The sequence below is a fragment of the Somniosus microcephalus genome, unplaced genomic scaffold, assembly GCF_052327205.1.
Source record: "Somniosus microcephalus isolate GS21.2 unplaced genomic scaffold, FLI_Smic_1.0 unresolved_chr7, whole genome shotgun sequence".
Taxonomy (NCBI): domain Eukaryota; kingdom Metazoa; phylum Chordata; class Chondrichthyes; order Squaliformes; family Somniosidae; genus Somniosus; species Somniosus microcephalus.
In genome coordinates, this window is record NW_028225185.1 from 5149083 (window position 1) to 5168850 (window position 19768).

At 45.8% G+C, this 19768-nt stretch overlaps 1 protein-coding gene across 3 annotated transcripts in view; it reads left to right on the forward strand.

Annotated features, from left to right (window-relative positions):
- The window catches only part of LOC147086421 (regulation of nuclear pre-mRNA domain-containing protein 2-like), a 112050-nt gene extending 95641 nt beyond the window's left edge, over window positions 1–16409 (forward strand). For all 3 annotated transcript variants that reach the window (XM_085978524.1, XM_085978525.1, XM_085978527.1), the window contains exon 11: window positions 1511–16409. In XM_085978524.1, coding sequence (XP_085834650.1) covers window positions 1511–4596 — 3086 coding nt within the window. In that variant the 3' untranslated portion in view covers window positions 4597–16409. The remainder of the gene's footprint in view (window positions 1–1510) is intronic.
- The last annotated feature ends 3359 nt before the right edge of the window (window positions 16410–19768 follow it).

Genomic DNA, 19768 nt, shown 5'->3' on the forward strand with positions numbered 1-19768 from the left:
CAATGAGATCATGGCTGATCATCCAAACTCAGTAGCCTGTCCCTGCCTTCTCCCCATATCCCTTGATCCCTTTAGCCTTAAGAAATATATCCAACTCCTTCTTGAATACAGGAAACTTTCTGGTATCCGGCACGGACGGGACCGACGTGGTGCCGGTTCATCAACAATTCCGGATAACCGAACGCTATCGTAAAAGATACGGAGCTGAGAGCTCCATATAAAGCAACAAACCCTGTTGCTTAGCAAAAGCTTCAGAACAATCGCCACAAGTTGCAAGCGTCTCTGTAGCTTAGCAACAGCTTCAGCTACACCCTTGCACAGCAACAAATGGAGTAAAAAAAGTAATAAAAGTTACCTGAACCTACTCCTGAATTTTGCCGGTTAACCGACATTTCCGGTTATTTAGGGGCCGGTTAATCGAAAGTTTCCTGTATATTTAATGAATTGGCCTCAACTGCCTTCTGTGGTAGAGAATTCCACAGGTTCACCACTCTCTGGGTGAAGAAATTCCTCCTCATCTCTGTCCTAAATGGCTTACCCCTTATCTTTAGACTGTGACCCCTGGTTCTGGACTCCCCCCGCCATCAGGAACATCCTTCCTGCATCTAGTCTGTCTAGTCCTGTTAGAATTTTATAAGTTTCAATGAGATCCCCTTTCATTCTTCTAAACTCCAGCGAGTACAAGCCCAATCGACCCAATCTCTCCTCATACGTCATTCCTGCCATCCCAGGTATCAGTCTGGTGAATCTTCGCTGCACTCCCTCCATGGCAAGGACATCCTTCCTCAGATAAGGTGACCAAAACTGCACACAATACTCAAGGTGTGGTCTCACCAAGGCCCTGTACAACTGCAGCAAGACATCCTTGTTCCTGTACTCGAACCCTCTTGCTACAAAGGCCAACATACCATTTGCCTTCTTAACCACCCAAACCGCTCCGCGCCCCTCTCATTTAAGACACTCCTTAAAACCTACCTCATTGACCAAGCTTTTGGTCACCTGTCCAAATATCTCCTTTTTTGACTCGGTGTCAATTTTTTAAGTCTGATTCCACTCCTATGGAAGCGCCTTGAGGCGTTTTACTGCATTAAAGGCGCTATATAAATGTACCCCTCATTCTTCTGATTTGACTCTACTATGTATACAGCCTTCCCCTCTCTATCTCCTCCCATTGGTGGCAGAGCCATCAAAGCTTCCAAACCCATCTGGACACCTTTTCCCACCTTCAAAGCTTTCAAGTATCTCCCCCACCCCCAACTCCTCCTTAGAATCTAATCTCCCACTTTTTGTGAAGCACTTCAGGATGTTTTTTCTGTGGTTAAGGTACTGTACAAGTACGAGTTGTCAAAACGTAACAAAGGGCAATTAAAGTGTAATTTTTTTAACTTAGCAGTTTTAACCTGTTGCCCATTATTTTTTCTGGAGCCAGAGTGAAAGGGTTTAAAATTAGTTTGTGGGTCTACAAAAAAAAAGTACTGAAATATTTTTTTTTTTTCTCCCCTGTTATTAGGTCTCTCATCGTTGCTTCAGAGCGTGACAGGAAACGCTTCTGTCCCATCCAGCGGTGCGACTCCAAACACTTCTACCCCATCAGTGATGAACGTCACCAGCCCAATGGACAAAAGTGTTCCCATTATTAATGCCAGCGCTCAGTCTTTGATCCAAGGGCTTATTGGTTGCTCCCCCAATTCGCCTGCGTCGGAAGTTTCCTCTGCTTCTTCAGCGAGCTCGGCCCCAGTAAACCATAGTCCTGCTCTGTCCAGTACAAGCCTGAAGGCACCAGCCAACACTACCGCGCTCGAGAGGCCCCTTCGCAGTACCGCCTCCGCGCCAAGGGGAAGCTTGACCAGCAAGAAGGCATCCACTGAGGCGGCCGCAGCCGAAACCGAGGCAGAGGCAGAGCCAGCCTCCCCGTCGAGCCTGGAGCTGAAAATTCACAACTTTCTGAAGGTTAATCCAGGCTTTAAGGCCTTGGATCTGAACATCCCCCTTCTCAGCAATTTGGGCTCCGGTGACTCCAAGAGTCTCCCGCAGCCTTCAGACGGAAGTCGCAATCCCAGCAGCACTGTGCTGGACAACCAGGATGGCACGCCCGTCAGAGACGAGCGAGGTGGAACTCCGACCCAAGACGAAATAATGGACAAACCAGCAACCACAGGCACCATTGACCCAATGTCCTTGCTGTCCAAGCTGATCAGCCCGCCCTCCTCTTCAACCAGCAGCACAATCTCCCCCCCACTTTCACTCCCACAAAACAGAGATTCTGGTTACTCAGAGATTTCCAATACAGTGCCTTCTTACCAAAGCAACGCTTCATATAACCGCGGGCGGGATCCATTCCCTTCCTCCTACAAGCCCTCGGAGATGTGGGAAGAATCTTCTCCCCACAGTGACTCCCCTCAAGAAGAGTTTTACCTGGGTGACTCCTGCACTGATTTTGACTACGCTGGACCACCTCCTTCAGTTTCCAATCTGGCGAAACAGCCCCCAAAATCTATTCTCAAATCAAACAAACCGGCAGATCAGATACAGAGTCCCAATGAATACCAATCCATTGCTACCAGTTACAGCCATTTAAAGTCTGTGTTCTCCAAGCCCGTGAAATCCATCCTTAAGAAGCAGGAGGCTTATGGCAGTAGGTCAAATAGTAGCAGAGGGTATGGGGATGATGATCAGGGAGGTGAGCATGAGAACCTGCCTTCCCCTGGTCAAAACAATCAGTTCTTCCGCTCAGAGTCTAATAACATCATATTGCAGCCCTCCTTCTCCGATTTATCACGCACTGGGGCACTTCAGAAAGCTTTTTCTGACTCTCTCTGCACTGCCCCTTCCCGCCAGCCTTCCTCTTCGCAAAGCGCTGCATCCGGTTCTTTCAGCCGCGCGTCTGTCACCAGCATCGAGAAAGCTGTAACGCTGGGCTCTCCCGTCTCTGCCACGTCAACCATAGAGTTTAAAAACATGTTGAAGAATGCTTCTCGTAGGCCTACTGAGGACAAGCCTTTAGAAAGCCCCATTAGTCCTGCTCCAACGGGAGGCTTGAGCGAGAAAGGGACCCTGCCGGTTTTTGAACAGTCTGGGGTCGCAGAGAATGCAGACGAAGAGCAGCATTCTATCGAGACTCGTATATCTACATCAGATTTACCCGAGAGCGTAGAGGAAAAAGGAGCCCCCATAGAGACACTAGGTTCCAGTACCCCGTCGGCTGGGAGGCTGATGTTTGGAGAGCCCATTCAGACCCTGGACTCCAGCCGCGGGTCAGGCAGAGGCACAATGAGCCACGGGCGAGGGGGGTCCAGGAGCAGTTGGTTTGAACAGAGCGAAAGCATTTCAGACTTTGATGATGATTCCTCCTCCGTTGACGTTTCTGAGATGACTCAAGGTGTCCCTCCCAGTTTCAGAAGCCAGTTCGAAGAGCACAGACTCCAGTTCCCAGACACTTCAAGCAGCTTTAGATCCAACAGCTTTAACGCCCCCTTTGAAAGGCAGACTCCACAGATTGGACTCCCTCCCGGTTCGCTGCACGATCACATTGGGCCACCCCCTGTTCCAACCCGAGACCACATTGGACATCCAACTGGCCCTCCACCAGATCACGTCCTTGCCCCGTGCCCCCCGCAAGATCACATCGGACCTCCTCCTGTTCCCTTGCGGGATATTGGACTGCCACCTGGGCCCCCGCGAGATCACATGGGTCTACCCCCCGGTCCGCCTCCTGTTTCACACGATCACTTAGGCCCTCCTGGCCCACCGCAGGAGCATATGGGTGTCTCATCAGGTTCCCTAAGAGACCATGGTTCATTCCCTGGTCCTCAAGACCACAGTGGTCCACCTCCTGGTCCTTCCCATGAGAAAATTGGGCCGTCGCGGGACCATGTTGGACCACCTCCTGGAACCCCCGTTGATCATATTGGGCCACCCTCTGGCCCTCCGCCTGACCGCTTTGGCCCTGGTCCACCGCCTGGCCCCCCTCCAAGGGATCACCTTGGCCCTCCTCCCCGGGATCACCTTGTACCCCCTCCTGGTCCCCCTGTGCCTCCTCCTGGCCCCCCTCCTCGGGATCACCTCGGGCCACCTCCTGGCCCCCCGCCCCGGGATCACCTTGGGCCACCTCCCATCCCCCCTCCCGGCCCACCTCCTGGTCCTCCTCCACGGGACCGTCTTGGACCACCTCCCGGCTCCCTTCCTCAGGATCACCTTGTACCGCCTCCCGTCCCTCCTCCAAGAGATCAGCTTGGCCCACCTCCTGTCCCTCCTCCACAGGACCTTCTTGGTCCACTACCTGGATCTCCAAGAGACCTCCTTGGCCCATTAGCTGGACCCCCAAGAGAACTCCTTGGCCTACTCCCATGCCCTCCAAGAGACTTCCTTGGCTTACCCAATAGGCCTCTGATGCAAAGGTCTCCAAGGGATTACTACGGGCCACCCTTTGGACCCCAACGAGACTACAGTGGTCCTGGTAGATTCTTTCACAGAGACTTCAGAGGGTCCTTCAGGCCTCGAGAACCTTTTCAAAGCGGAAAACGACCCGGCCTGCCATTTGGAAATCCCCCTTTTTCCAGTGCTCCCAAACGACCGTACATGCCTCCGCGGTATTGAGAAGGAGAAGCAGCAGACAAACGTGAATGTCCTGTACTGGGGATTATGTGAAACTCTTTATTTCATCTCTGACCCTTGCTCACTGAGCAGCTCTGTGGTCATAGTGGCAAAAGTTCAGCATGGTGCTTTTAGGTCCTCTACATGTATTTTGTGTCCGAGTCTGTTCTCCCTCCTGGCTCCTCTCCCATTCCACCTGCCCTCCCCAAAGCTGACCTGCTGTGCTAGGTCAAAGATATCTATAAGGTTAACTTTTCACTACAGTGTCATTACAAACTACTGCACAACGAGGTTCCACCGAAAGAGCCTCGAAACTTCAGTGATGCATAGAAATCTTCCTTGGAGCTAGACGACCATTTACTTTGACACAAAGTAAACCTTTTATATTGATGCAAAAATCGTCATACAGTCTTAAGATGCTGTAGCTTCTTCTCTCCAGACTCTCTGCTATTTTGTGTTGTGTTGTTTTTAATTACAGTTTTACTTTTGTACCAGTTGTGGGGGGGGGGGGCGGGAGTGGTTAAATGCAAATGTCTCTATAGTCAGTGAAAGTGTTTGTGAAGATGCCACCCCCTCCCCCGATTACTCAAGACTTTTTGAAACCCCGACCACACGCTGTTTTGACATTGTGTCGTGGCCACCATCCACTTGTCGAGGGCAGCCTGTTGCTTGCATCAGTCGACTTCAACAGGCATGTGTGGCCGGGAGTTGTTCCCCGTGCAATCAGTTGCCTGCAACACTGGGGGGGGGGGGGGGGTGGTGGGGATTGTCCCTTGTGCCAATCACTAAGCTTTTTTTCTTTAAACACATCAACCTGTGCAGCTTCAGCTACTTAGCTGAGTATTGGGATTGACCCCTGTGCCGATTGCGGGATACTTTGGAGTTTTTTTTTAAAGTAAGCTCCCGAGCCATTTAATTTTTTTTTCTCCGCAGCACCCTCCTTTAGCCACAAGGATGGAGCGTCTTCCCCTTGGCAATGCCAGTGCTGCTCGTTAATACGCCAAGGAGAGGGCGGGCGGGCACGCTTATGACGGAATGAGAAGCGCACTGCCGTGGTTGTCCTTCCCAGAAGTGGGAATGGTGGAAGATGCTCCATCTTAATAACCTGGCTGAGAACCTAACGAGACTCCCAGCAATCAAGGCAAGAAGATTAGAAGCATAGTGGGCGGGACTTGGAACCTGTGAACTGTGCAGTGGGCACAGTTACCCGCTAACGCTACCAGGCCCCAATGAGATTTGCAGTGTTTCTAATGACAGTGTAGTAAAAATTCGATTCGTGTCACTGTTCCTACAAAAAAGATGGTAACTCCTTGGAATAAACGTTCCTCGGGCATATTACGAGCTTTTTATAATAGACTGACCAACCAATGATAGTAGGAAGCCACATAAAACCTAATTTTGAGCAGCTTGTTCAGAGTTGGATTATTCCTGCCCCAAGGCCGGCGGAACAGTTGATCAGCAGTTAAGCTATCCAGTGTGCTTTTCTTTTGCCTTTTTTCCTTTGACTCATTTCTGTACCAGTCACTGTTTTTGTCAAACTGACTTGGAGGGGGAGCGCCTTGCTGAATAACACTTGTCCTGTTTATATATATTTAAAGGAATAAATGGTGGGGAGGGGAGGAAACGTGGGGTGAGGGTCGGGGGGGGGGGTGGGGGGAAACGGACACCAAGCAGTGACTGGAACAGCTTTGCAAAACTGACTTTTATGACCAGTCTGTTTCAGAGCTCGTTTTTGCTTACTAGAAGGTGACATTGAAGAAATAAAATGAATCGAGGTGGATACAGTGTAACCAGACTTGGTTTCATACAATCCAGTTCACGCTGATACTGAAGACTGAATCGCTGTGTTAGTAACTGAGTTTTGACTTTTTTGGAAAAATATATCTATACGTGGATATATACACACACGCACGCACACACACACGCACACATTCTTGATTACTCCCAGATGAAATGTACAATGTTGTATGTAGCGAGAGAAAAAAAACCTTTTTTTTTTTGTTTCCTGAATTAAAAAGTGAAGATCAAGTTCTCCATTTATTTTTCTTAAAAGAGTTTGTAAACATTTAGCAGTTTTTTTTAATTAGTTCTACTACATGACGACATTAAAAAAAAAAGTTTGGCTGCAATGTGAAGTTTTAAGCTGTGAAGAGTTTCGTGTGAATGTGACTTCACTGGAGGGAAAAGGGTAACTTTAATAGATCCAGTGGTTGCCAAAAAAAGAAAAAAAACCTGTAAATATGTTGAGTCTGGTTAACGCACTTAGACTTGATGTGTCTTCACTCACGGTGTTGGAAACAGTCAAACTGAGTGAAAGATTTACCTGCTTTTAGAGTGAAACTGAAATGCTTTTGGAAATGACCTGTAATTACTTTAATAAAAAAAAAACTAGTCTAATTTTTTTTTAGATGAATAAGGATTCAACATTTTGCCATGAGCAGTGAATCTTAATTGAACATTACTTAAGTGGGAGGGGCCGGTGAAATCTGTTTGCTGAGGACCTGTATAAATTTGCTTTTGTCTGCATTTGGCTCAATGTCGTAGTATTTCCCCCCCCCCCCCCCCCCCAGCCTAATTTTTAATTACATATTTATAACCGACATGTCAGGTAGCCTGGTATGTCTAAAATTAAAGTGCTGTGTTCCTAATCCAGGGACTGCGAAGTGGATTTGCAGCCGTGATTTGAACTTGAACACACCAGCCCATATTGGGCAAGTTTGCCTCTTCTTGACTGGGCCTTACTGGCTGGTCCTCCATGTGACAGTACAGTGTACCGTCTATTGACGTGGAGAAGGATAAAGCAGAAGGCAACTAACTGCCCGCATTGGTGATATACCTACTAGAGAAGTGCAGCACTGGTCAAACTGCCCGCATTGGTGATATACCTACTAGAGAAGTGCAGCACTGGTCACCACTATTGGAGTGAGACAGCTGTGCAAAATGTCCAGCCCAGATGCTCAGCTGGCCATTGCCCTTCAGCCAGAAGGAATGAGCTCAGTAACATGAAACAGCACTCTTAAAAAAAATAAAAGCAAGGTCAAGGCTTGAGATCCTGAGCACTGTACTGATTGTTTTTCGATCCATTTTATGGAGTTGTGGCCACAGATTTGAATCATTAATGTCATGTCACTAGTGGGCATTATATGCTTGTGGAGTTTCTGAGCTGAGAACATAGTGTGCCCTGCTTCAGGTGGACGAAAGGCTGACCTCTGTCTAGCCTAGTCGAAAGTGCACTGCCCATTGATGGAGTGCAGTGTGGTATAAATCATTGTGGCGAAGCACGAGACCACCAAAGATATTCTGCGTAGAGACATTCTTTGCGCTCATATGTGTCCAACCACTGAGAACCGTCGCTAATGGCAGAGGGAAAGCGGGTAACAGTAACCTGGGCGTTGTAGGCAATCATTTTGTGAACTATAGACGTAATTCCCATTGGGTCTAAATCAGTAGCAGGGTCTTTGCTGAAGATCTGAATAATGGATTCATTGGGTCAGTGAATAATTACAGAAGCCATTTTGATATGTTACACATGATCGTAATCTAGTACTAATTGGACATCGGAGTCACTACCACATGACATTTGTTTGGAAAACCAACCAAAGTGTTGCACATGGTCCATGTTTTACTGTCCGCGTTTTTTAATGCTGCTCCAAGATATTTTACATGGCCACACATTCAGCCGCTTCATCAAATGCTACATCACATGCCACCGTGAACTTTGGCTAGGAAAACCGTTGAATGGATCAAAGCTTTACAATTTGCCTTTCGTAGTTGGCTTTCTTACACAAAGGGAAGAAGCAGCGTAAGAATACTTGACTCTGACTAATGCAATTCTAAGGCGCCAATGTGAAGCTGTAATTGAGAAGGGGTCAAATTGTCATTCCCCCTTCAAAGATTTAATGTGTGGAATTTGGCTGGATAATTAAAAATCCTCACACCACAATTATTTTCTCTTCATGGCTGGGACGTGCCCTCTGGTTCTGCTGACAACGGGATAGGGTTCCACTTGTGTTGGCATTTCTTTTTCAGTCTGCTGCTCAGAGACCACACCCCCGTCCCCCCAGCATAGAGTATTCTTCTGTAGGCACTTGTTATCTTGCTGATGGGTGTCTGTGCTCATTTCAACAAGATACAAGGTTTCCCTGCTACTTGTTCCCCTCCTTCTGCTGACGGTCCCAGACTTGGCACTCCAGTGCGAAACTTTGATCTTTCCCAGCCCTGAGGTTTTACTTTCCAGTTTTGGGTGGAATTTGTTTCTGATAAAAGAAAATTCCCTCATTAATTCCTGCAAGATGTAAAGGACAAGCCTGTCAGCAACACCTAGACTTCCTGCTTGTAACCTGGTGCCAACTTGTCCTTCTCGCTGAATGTGGGTCTCCAATTCGTAAATGTTTTGCACAACTGCTTCAAGTATTCAACTTTACCAAATTTGGATCCGTGTCAATGGGACATCAATGGCAATGTAGATTTGAAGTCCGAAAGTCCTCTTGGTGCGTAAGATGACTGGACAGTTTCAAGGTTTTTTCCCCCCTCAAGAACAAATGTCTTCACTTTCAGTTCTAAACTTGGGATACTCGCTTCTGTAACTTTGACACTTTTCTAACCTAGCCTGTCGTTCTGGATATAATACAGTTTATGAGCCAAATGCCCATGTCTAGCTGGCTCTTACTTGGAATTCAGAGCAAGTGTTGGAGGAACACCTCCATACTTTAAATTTTCCCATGACCCATGAGGAAGACCTTGTACTGAGTGGATTGGTTTTACAACGTCCCAAGAAGCCAATTTGGTCCTGTTTCATTCATCAGCTGTTCACTCTTTGTATCAGCCTTTCAAATTTAAATTGGGGTGTAAAGGCGTAGTACCTTGCACACAATTGCCAGTTACCTACCTATACGATTTGCATCTTACGAGAGATTTGTTCTCAACCGATATTCTCAGAATATAGATGTAAACGGTTCAGGCCATATTGGTGGAAGACACGGAAACTGGAACTTCAGGTCACTTGACGTCTTCGTTACTAGGTCTTGGTTATTCAACCGTTGTGGAAGCGCAAGTTGTCCAGACTTGTTTGGTCTCTGGGTGAAGGGAGATTGTAAAGCATTTTGACATCAAGTCTTGATCTTTCATCTTCGCTGTGGTTATTCACCACCAGCTTTGAGTGTGGAATACTGGAGTTATGAGCTCACTGTTAAATCTGTTCGTGTCAAGTAACCTCTGGCTGAACTTGGGAAGGAGCCATCTTCCCACCAAGAGGCTCCGAAAACTGGTCTACTAATTGATCAGAACTTTGGCCTCAAGTTTTTATTGAGGATTATATACAACTATTTTCTTCTGTCATCGTTTTGGGTGTTAGACCGACCCACTTTCCTTCTGAAGACTCTTCAATTTTCAGATTGATATTCTTTACTACTTGAAAGATCCTCTAAGCATTCAAAATCGACATGACTGCCAGGATTAGTTCGGAGAATGGAAAGTTACTGTGTTTGAGTCCGAGATTTTAAAACACCATCGCAAAGTTATTCCTCTTTACATGGAATTGAAGATTCATTGTCCCCATCGGTATCTTCTCCAGGCAATTGTTTATCGTAAAAAAAAATGTAGCTGATCTAGTATCAGGAGCCACAGAACGTATACCTTCGGAGGTGATTACTCCTTGTAATCTTTGTTACTGAAGTTGACGAGGGCTTGCGGCTTAATCTTGTCCTGAGATGTTTGCATGAACCTGGCTGAACAGGCAAATTCGTGAGCTTCACCAAAGCAATGAAGATGGTGTCCATTTAAAAATAAATGTTCCTTAAAGCAAAATGTACAGCTGTACCAAATAGAAAATTCTGGAAGCACTTCTTAAAAAAAAATACACATTTCTACATTCTAGTTTGAAAAAGCCAGATGAGTTCCTGTAACTTAACAGTCAAAGGAGTCCTTTGGATTGATATTAGTGCCTCGAGACATTCAGCCAAGACCTTGTTGGGCCCTTAACTCTCATCTGTGAGAAAGATAAAGAATTTGTGTTTACTCCTATCTTGAGTTGCTTTCAGCAAGAGAATGAAGCCTTTACCCTACCTGGACAGAGGTTTGATCTGTTTTCCCTGAGCCACACAATGCCAGCAAGAGTGCCTGTAGGTGTATTCGTTTTTCTCTGCTGGAGGGATATACCAGCAATAGTTCATAATCTTTACTTGTCCATTCAGCCCTATACGTGTCGTTGGCACACAGTGCCTTAACCTTCGCAAGAAAGTCTTGCTGGATTGTGTTTTCCAAGCAACTCCAAATTGGCGGACAAAACTTATCAATGGCATTCGAGGGTAATTCTAGATTGTAAAGAGAATGATGCATGAATTGTGGGAGGATGGAGATTGTTCTCAGACTTTGCCACATTGCGGTAAAACAATGAACAGAAACTTCTGCCTGGGTGTGGCAACTTGGATCTCTACCGTAGTTCAGATATTCCATTTCTTACAAAGATGAGAACAGCTAAGCCTGTGTTCACTTTTACTTCTATTATGACTTATCAATTAAGTCCAAACTGTGCCACTAGTTTTGAATTAGCAATGAAGTGCTACATTGAGTTTGTCATAAAATGGCATTTTCCTGCCAGATGGAATGGTGAACTGCAAAGTTCTAATCATTTATTTTTCTCTTTCCCCCCCAAAGTTTACAAAGACGTTTCAGAAACTGGTTGTCCTTTATCCTAGCACTGCGTTCTATCCAATTCACTTTGCCATCCGTGCTTGCAGAATTCATGTCTTACCGTGTGCCGAATCTTGAGTGTAAAATACACTCCTTGGATGGACTCAATTATTCTTCAGAACCCAGTGATATAAGTAAGAATGGCTGCAAGAGGTACTTCTTTCTGGCAGAAGTATAGCTACAGCTGTCCATTATGTTCACTTGCACATTCAACCCCTGTAACAATGCTGTTTGTTTTGATACAGAACAAAAACATTCTCATTACCTGCCAGTTTCTTAACTTTCTGCTTCTATAAGGCAGATAAATTAGGGCACCACAATCACTAAACAACGGCTTGCAAAATTGGGATGTGGAAAATTCTTCTTTTACTGCATTTCTTGTCTATTCTGCCTAAAGAATTACTGGAGAAATAGCTTCTGTCAAGTGATGGCCATGTTTCCATTAGAGCAAATGCGTAGGACAACATGCTGTTTAAGCATATTTGCTGCCACTACTGTTAACTGTACAAGGCAGGGCACATTCAGAGTAAAGCCTGGAACTGGTTACAGCTACATGTAACTTCCTTTCTCCAACACTTTTTACCCCTTTGGTTTCTTTAAAAAAAAAAAATATCCATCATAACCTTTCAGTGCTGCTCAATAAATTGCACACAGATATTGGCGTAAATGTGGACTGAGTGTGACTGAAGAAGCATCAAATACCCAACCTTTCCAGTTTACTTACTTTCCCCCAATTCATCTTGCGTGCCTTATTTTCCTAGTTGACACTCCAATTCTCTTTCTGAAGAGGATCACTGAAGGCAGGATAGTGTCTGTCCCATGGGGAGGTATTCTGCAATGACTAGAAAACTGCCAGAGCCAAACTTGAAGTCAGAAATGTCTGTGTGGAAGAAATGAAATCTATTTGGAATTCATTTAGTATTTCAGTTGATTCAACTGTAAAACTTCTAACAAGTTTTTAAAAATATGACACTGAAACCTTAATGGGGTTGATCTGACCAGTCTGCTTATATCTATCACAGTCCCAATTAATTGGGTTAAGTATGTCTATAAATTCATACATAATCTTGATTTGTTCCTTCATAGTGGCTGTAGGTGGCCATCACAGTTACTCAAAGACCCTGCACTCCTGCCAACTTTCTTACATGTAGCTTGGACTAAATTGCAAAAAGAGTAGATGAGGAGTGAGTACAAGGTGATGGCAGAGGGTTGAACTCTTTTTTCTTGCCTGATTAGAACCATGAAATTAAATTAAAGCCCTGAAATCACTTCCACCGCCGGTGTCTGCTCTTTTTCATTTTTCCCTCCTGTGGCCTCCCTATGTCACACGCCTTTTTAACCAGTCAAAAACATGAGGCAGCCAGTTTGCAAGCCTCTCTGCCAATGACACTTGCTAACCAGTCACTAAGATGATTTTGGGTGACACTTGCTCCATTCTCTTTCCTCACCGCATTGAACATTCCAGGCTTGAATTGCTAACCCTTTTCTCTGCATTAGAGCTAGATGCATCTCCTGTTCATCGCTAATGTTGATGCTTGCAGTACCCATTGGTGCAGTCAGCCATTCATGTCAAAGAAGAGGATCAGTGGCCAACTCTATTACCTAAGGTTTATTGATCGATAATGTTGAGTTGATCACTGGGAAATTCTGTGCCCCATTCTAATTGTTGGAGCATTTTTTCATGTGCTCGCTAATACAAAATAGTATTTTTTTTGGTTTGTTTTACAACTACTTATTGGTGGTATGTTGGCAGATTGCATTGGCATACCACAGTGTGCAGTATTGCACTGTTGTTTCCTACGATGGTCAGTTTTTATTCTCAGTCACAGTGTTGTCAGTCACAGTGTTGTCAATCAATAGCCCTGGTTTTTCCTGGCAGGGAGAAGATATTAGCCTTGTGGTAGCATTGGCTGCTTTGCGCACTTCCTCATGCTTAATTGTAGAGTGCCACCAAGATCTAGAAACAGACTTCTTCACTTGTTCTTAACTGCAAGATTGTGCATGATGACTGGGGGAGAGGAGAGGCATTTTAATGAATATGAATTATTGCTTACTATATTTTTAGTATTCTTAAGGAGATTGGAAGTGTGTGAGGGAGTTTAGAGTTAATTTGGGAGCCACAGCCTATCCATCGGAGACTCATTAGGTTGGAGATTGAAATTTGCCAACTTAAGCATTTTGCATTGATCAGATATCAAACATTAGCTGTGTTGTTAAATGTGAGGGAGTTTCAGCCCTATAATTGTGTGACATGAAGATTGATTGTTTTGGAGAGAGTGGGACACTTTTGATCACCAGATGATGCTGGGAGAAAGCCAGCAGAAGCTGGGGGTGTAGTTAGCTGTACTCCTGCCATGTGGTGGTGAGGAGAAGCTCACTTCAGACCAACTAATGACCAATTGTGGTAAAAGAAACTGGATCAGAAAGGATTTTTTTGCCAGTGTTGGTTTATATTTTATTGAAGAATTGTTATTACACATAAATAAAAAAAAGTTAATGGCTATTCTGGGAGTGAATGGGTGGCAGTAAATTCAAAGCCAGGACTAAGCAGATTATCTCTTGGTTGTTGTGTGTTGGATATACTGTGAGCACCATGGCAACATTTCCTCTCTTTGCTACTTCTCGTGAAATTGCAAAAGCCTTCTAAAAAGATCTTGCTCGAGACAGTGACCGGAGGAAGTTTCCCCAGTTTACAAGGGGTTGGGGGGGGGACAGGAGCAGTTAGCTTATCAGTCATAATTCGAAAACCACCAATCGTCTCTCCAAACCTACTGCTGCTACCAGTAAACCGAGAAACAAGTCAGCTCAACAGAAAAACATTGTAAATGATAATTTTTGATGAATGTTCCACCTGTTAAAGATAAGTTTTGAAAAAAAAATAAACGCATGAGGGCTGCATTGTTACCCTCATCCCTCCAGAGAATCGCATTCAACAGGAAAGGTGCTCCTAGGCTGCTCCTGGCCACCAGTATAAACAGAAGTCTAGGAGACACCATTGTGTGTATTTCTTGTGTGAAAAAAGCTCGAATTCCCAGATTGCAGATTAGAGCGTCAGGGAGGTGAATTGTTCTGGACAGAATCCAAGATACTCTTATTTATGCTTTGTTGAAAGTCACGTCCCTCCCCACAATTCTCTTTCATTTTTACTCTTACTGTTCTCATGTCTTCGTCGTTCTTCTCGTTTTCTTGCTTCCCCTTGCTCTCTTTCCCGCCAATTGCTTCACGCCAGGTACCATTGGCACCTGCGGTCGAGATGCTGGTGGACAGATGTTCCCAGGTCTCCTGCTTCTGGATTTAAGTGAAGCACGAGTGACCCAGAGATGACCTGATTTCATCCCCCACGCCCCCCCCCCCCCCCCTCTCCCAACTGTGTGCAATTGCCTCACCTCTGGTTGGCAGCGCCGAGATGTGGGCAAACACAAAGCGTTGATGTTGCAATGTGGTGTTCCAAGCATCCTAAGGAAAGTTGATTTTAACACTACCGGAGTAAATAAAATGAGAATTTCGCCTGACCTGTGGTGGAATAATTATATCCCCAAGAGCATGAGCCTTTGGTAGCAATGCGTTAACAACATCTAAAAAATCTGTCCACTATCCCTGTCAGGTAACATCCACATTGGCTACTTTATTGCCCTGCATTTTATGTAGGTTATTTTGCAGCAAGTTTGTAACATACAGGAACACCAACAGTATTGCATGACCCTCAGCCTGTACTGTTATATTGCCATGACCTAACCACGACCACTGTCCCATCAATGGGAATGAGGGGGAGGGTAAATAGCTACTAGATATCAACTGTAAATCATATCATTTTCATAGAAGATACATGATCACAAGCCATCTCAATGAAACAGCTGTTGCTTTAATTCTTCACCGGCCATTTTCATGCAATTTCTGCAATAAATGCGACGTAAACATTCAGTTTAATTTTCAATGACAATGGGGCAGATGTAGAATTGCAGGATCACATGGAAAATGACCTGATTTGCAGTTTATTATGCAAAAGGGGGCGGGGGGAGGGGGGGGGAACTTTGAGACTTTGTTTTTGAATCTGCCGCCCAACCTCACATGGGAACGGCATGTGTAGCTATAATCCACTGGTGTCCTGTAAATCTAGCACGTTTTATCTGGGACAGGGCATCAGGAGAACAGTAAAAAGGGTAGGATCAATTTGGCAATAAAATGTTGTGTATGTATGTATATGATGTGTGTTTGGAAATGTATAGTGCGAAATCTGGATGGTTGGGCCATTAGAAAGCTGAAATTTAATCTTGAGATTCCAACATTGCAAATGACTTGGAACAAATCTTGGGTGCTTTTATTTATTTATTTTGTGTGTGTGTGTAAAATTTCTGGGATGTGGGCAACACAAGCACGGCGACATTCATTGCTTATCCCAGCATTAGGAATTGGGCCACATGTCCGCCAGATTATCAGTGAACCGGTTGGGATTGTACAGCAGCTAGCCTGTTTATCTTCCTTGCCGATTTATTGAATTCAATTTTTGTAACAGTGGGATCTGAACACGCAACTTAATGCGTTTCTCGTTCTGTATGGTAACAACTACACTACTGGGCCTGAGCTCTGAGATTAAATTACAGCCTTTCAAATGCTCCCGACTGTCTATAATTTGTTTTTGTTTTTAACTATATGTGCTGTTATTCTCGATCAAAGAGACACCAATGTTCATGACAGTTTAAAAAGCACTGAACTTTACATTGACTGCAAAAACTGTTTGATGTCATCATTGAGAATGAGTGTCACGGAAAAAAAATTGTAATTAACTCTTTTGTTGCCGTTTTAAAGCAAAATTAAAGAGCTTAGCGTAGGTTCAGTTTGTATTATATAATTTTGATAAAGGAATCCGTTGCTGGTCAGAATTTGGAAGGGTGGGGGGTGGAGTGAGTGTTTGATATTCGTAATTTAAGTCAACGAGTTACTCTTGAGGACTGGGACACGTTCCTAATCGCATGTCCTGTGTTGCAATCGCCACAGCATCATTTATACCATTGGAAATGTTTTACTTTATTGAAAAAGATATTTGAAAGTAGCAGAACATAACCCACTTTGAGCATATCATTGTTAATGGCTGCTCACATTGAAATAAAATTTATTTTTATACATACGACGTGTGTGTTCTATATGACAGCTACTTTTTAATTTGCCTGCATATTTTTCCTGAGAATTACGGTGCTTCCTTGTCAGAAGGTGGAAATCATCGGGTCTTGTAATTTTGTACCACATTGTGATGCTTGCATGGTTGTTATCTGAAGTACCCAAATCTAAACGTTCTCCTTGCTGTCAAACAGCAGCAACAGTATTTTTTTTAATTCGCTTATGGGATCTGGGCTGGCAAGGCCAGCATTTATTGCCCATCCCTAATTGCCCCTTGAGAAGGTGGTGGTGAGCCACCGCCTTAAACCGCTGCAGTCCCGTGTGGTGAAGGTACTCCCACACTGCTGTTAGGGAGGGAGTTCCAGGATTTTGACCCAGCGACGATGAAGGAGCGGCGATATACTTCTAAGTCAGGATGGTGTGTGCGACTTGGAGGTGGTGGTGTTCCCATGCGCCTGCTGCCCTTGTCCTTCTAGGTGGAAGAGGTCGCGGGTTTGGGAGGTGCCGCTGAAGAAGCCTTGGCGAGTTGCTGCAGTGCATCTTGTAGATGGTACACACTGCAGCCACGGTGCGCCGGTGGTGGAGGGAGTGAATGTTTAAGATGGGGGGGGGGTGGGGGGCAATCAAGCGGGCTGCTTTGTCCTGGATGGTGTCGAGCTTCTTGAGTGTTGTTGGAGCTGCAACTCATCCAGGCAAGTGGAGAGTATTCCATCACTCTCCTGACTTGTGCCTTGTCGATGGTGGAAAGGCTTTGGGGAGTCAGGAGGTGAGACAAAGGCATTTGGCATTGCCAAAGGATGTCGACCTCTTCCAGAATGACACAGCACAGGAGGAGGCCACTCGGCCCATCGTGCCTGTGCCGGCTCTTTGAACAAGCTCTCCAATTAGTCCCACTCCCCCCTGCTCTTTCCCCACAGCCCTGCAATTTTTTCCCCATTGCATATAATCGAATTCCCTTGACACTTCTGGGCACACAAGGGAATGAAGTACTTTGGGTGTGTGTGCAGATTTTATTTCCCCTTTGTTAGCAAAATGTTCCGAACAAAGAGAATCACATTAATTTAAGATTGTTTAAATGCAGCTTTGTAAATGATTGTCTCCTAACAAATTGTTTTTGTTCTCTTCTGTGTTTGCAACTGGAGTGAGTAGTTGTTTATGTGCATGGGTTTCTGGTTTGCAAGCCTTAATGTTGCTGATTACTGCACTGTTTCAAATGCACTGGCTAAGAGTGGTAAGTGCTGGGTTTTTTTCAAGAATTTAAACAAAGTTTTTCACCTCTCTCCTGAAAGCACTGACTTTTCCTAAGGTATGGTTCCACAGGCCCTGTTACAGTATCTCACCTGAGCGGCCGTGCTTTGTCTGTATGAGCTTAGACAGCAGGTGTCAAGGCGATATTCGACAAGGGTGCATTGCAGTTGGGCCCAGTCCTATCCTCACCTGACATTCACACGTACACTTCTCTGCAAAAGATAGTGATCAGCAGTGGGGAAACAACCCAGTGCTGAGTTAGTTGGTCTGCGCCTTGGTAGCAGTCGGAATATGGAAGGAAAAAATAAGCCAGGGCCCCCTCTCTCAATAGGTGTCAGTCGTGGCCACCTGAGTACCACTCGCGCCTCTGAATCAGAAGGTTGTGGGTTCAAGTCCCACTCCAGAGACTTGAGCACAAAATCCAGGCTGACACTCCCAGTGCCAGTACTGAGGGAGTGCTGCACTGTCGGAGGGGCAGTACTGAGGGAGCACCGCACTCCTGGAGGGGCAGTACTGAGGGAGCACCGCACTCCTGGAGGGGCAGTACTGAGGGAGCACCGCACTCCTGGAGGGGCAGTACTGAGGGAGCACCGCACTCCTGGAGGGGCAGTACTGAGGGAGTGCTGCACTGTCGGAGGGGCAGTACTGAGGGAGCACCGCACTGTCGGAGGGGCAGTACTGAGGGAGCACTGCACTGTCGGATGTACCGTCTTTTGGACGAGATGTTAAACTGAGGGCCCCGTCTGCCCTCTCTGGTGGATGTAAAAGATCCCACGGCACCAGTTGATGAAGAGCAAGGGGAGTTCTCCCTGGTGTCCTGGGGCCAATATTTATCCCTCAACCAACATCTCTTTAAAAAAAAAAAAAAAATACAGATTATCTGGTCATTTATAGCATTGCTGTTTGCGGGAGCTTGCTGTGCGCAATTTGGCTGTTGCGTTTCCTACATTACAACAGCGACTACACTTCCAAAAGTACTTAGTTGACTGTAAAGCGCTTTGGGACATACTGAGGTGGTGAAAGGCGCTGGAGAAATGCAAGTCTTTGATTCCTTCTTTCAATTGCTATCCAGTGACTCTTGCTAGAAAGTGCCCCTGTACTGTTGTTGGGTCAGGACAGAATGGGCTTCAGTTGTGACACTTAGTCAGCACCTTCAGGAGAGGAATGAGGAAAAATTAAATGTGAATTTTTTTCCCCGTTAGGTTCTACCCGCAGCTAAAATGTTCTCTCAACTTTTTCACAGCGACTTACAGCCACCTTGTGCAGAACCTTAGTGTCATTACCAGCCACACATTGGGTGATGACAGGACGGGATCCTGGTTGGTATCAGTCACGGGAGGGAGTGCTAGGATACAATTTGTGTCTCGGATTTTTATAACCGATAAGGCGAGGTGCCGTGACTGACACAGTTGAAGAGCGGAGGCTTTTTCAGTAATGCAGTCTGTTTGGTGAGCTTAATGCAGGACTTGCTAATAGTGTAATCTCACCGAGGTCAGCATTGCACTTGGTTTGAACCTCGGCTAGTCAGCGGGCTGAAATTCTTCCTCCGTCTCAGGGTCTGACCCGGAATAGTTTCACCCGGTTCCTCGTGGATGTGAGTTGACACCGCAAACTGTCCAAACAAACACAGAATTTAAAAAGGAATCATTCATGGGATGTGGGCATCGCTGGCAAGGCCAGCATTTATTGCCCATCCCTAGTTGCCCCTTGAGAAGGTGGTGGTGAGCCGCCTTCTTGAACCGCTGCAGTCCCGTGTGGTGAAGGTGATCCCACAGTGCTGTTAGGGAGGGAGTTCCAGGATTTGGACCCAGTGACGATGAAGGAATGGCCGGTATGTGTCCAAGTCGGGATGGTGTGTGTGACTCGGAGGGGAACTTGGAGGTGGCGGTGTTCCCATGCGCCTGCTGCCCTTGTCCTTCGAGGTGGAGGTTGCGGGTTTGGGAGCCGTCCCCAGCGGCTCAGCTGACCAGCACTAGGCTAACTATGGAGCTGAACCATACTTGCAAGATTGCCAAATTTGTGATAAGTTATCTGATCGTAATAGAATTGGCCTCGGGTGTCGCTGGGCTGGGGACAGGCAATAACAGCTGGGGTTGTGTTGGTTCTGAAAGTCCCACTGCCA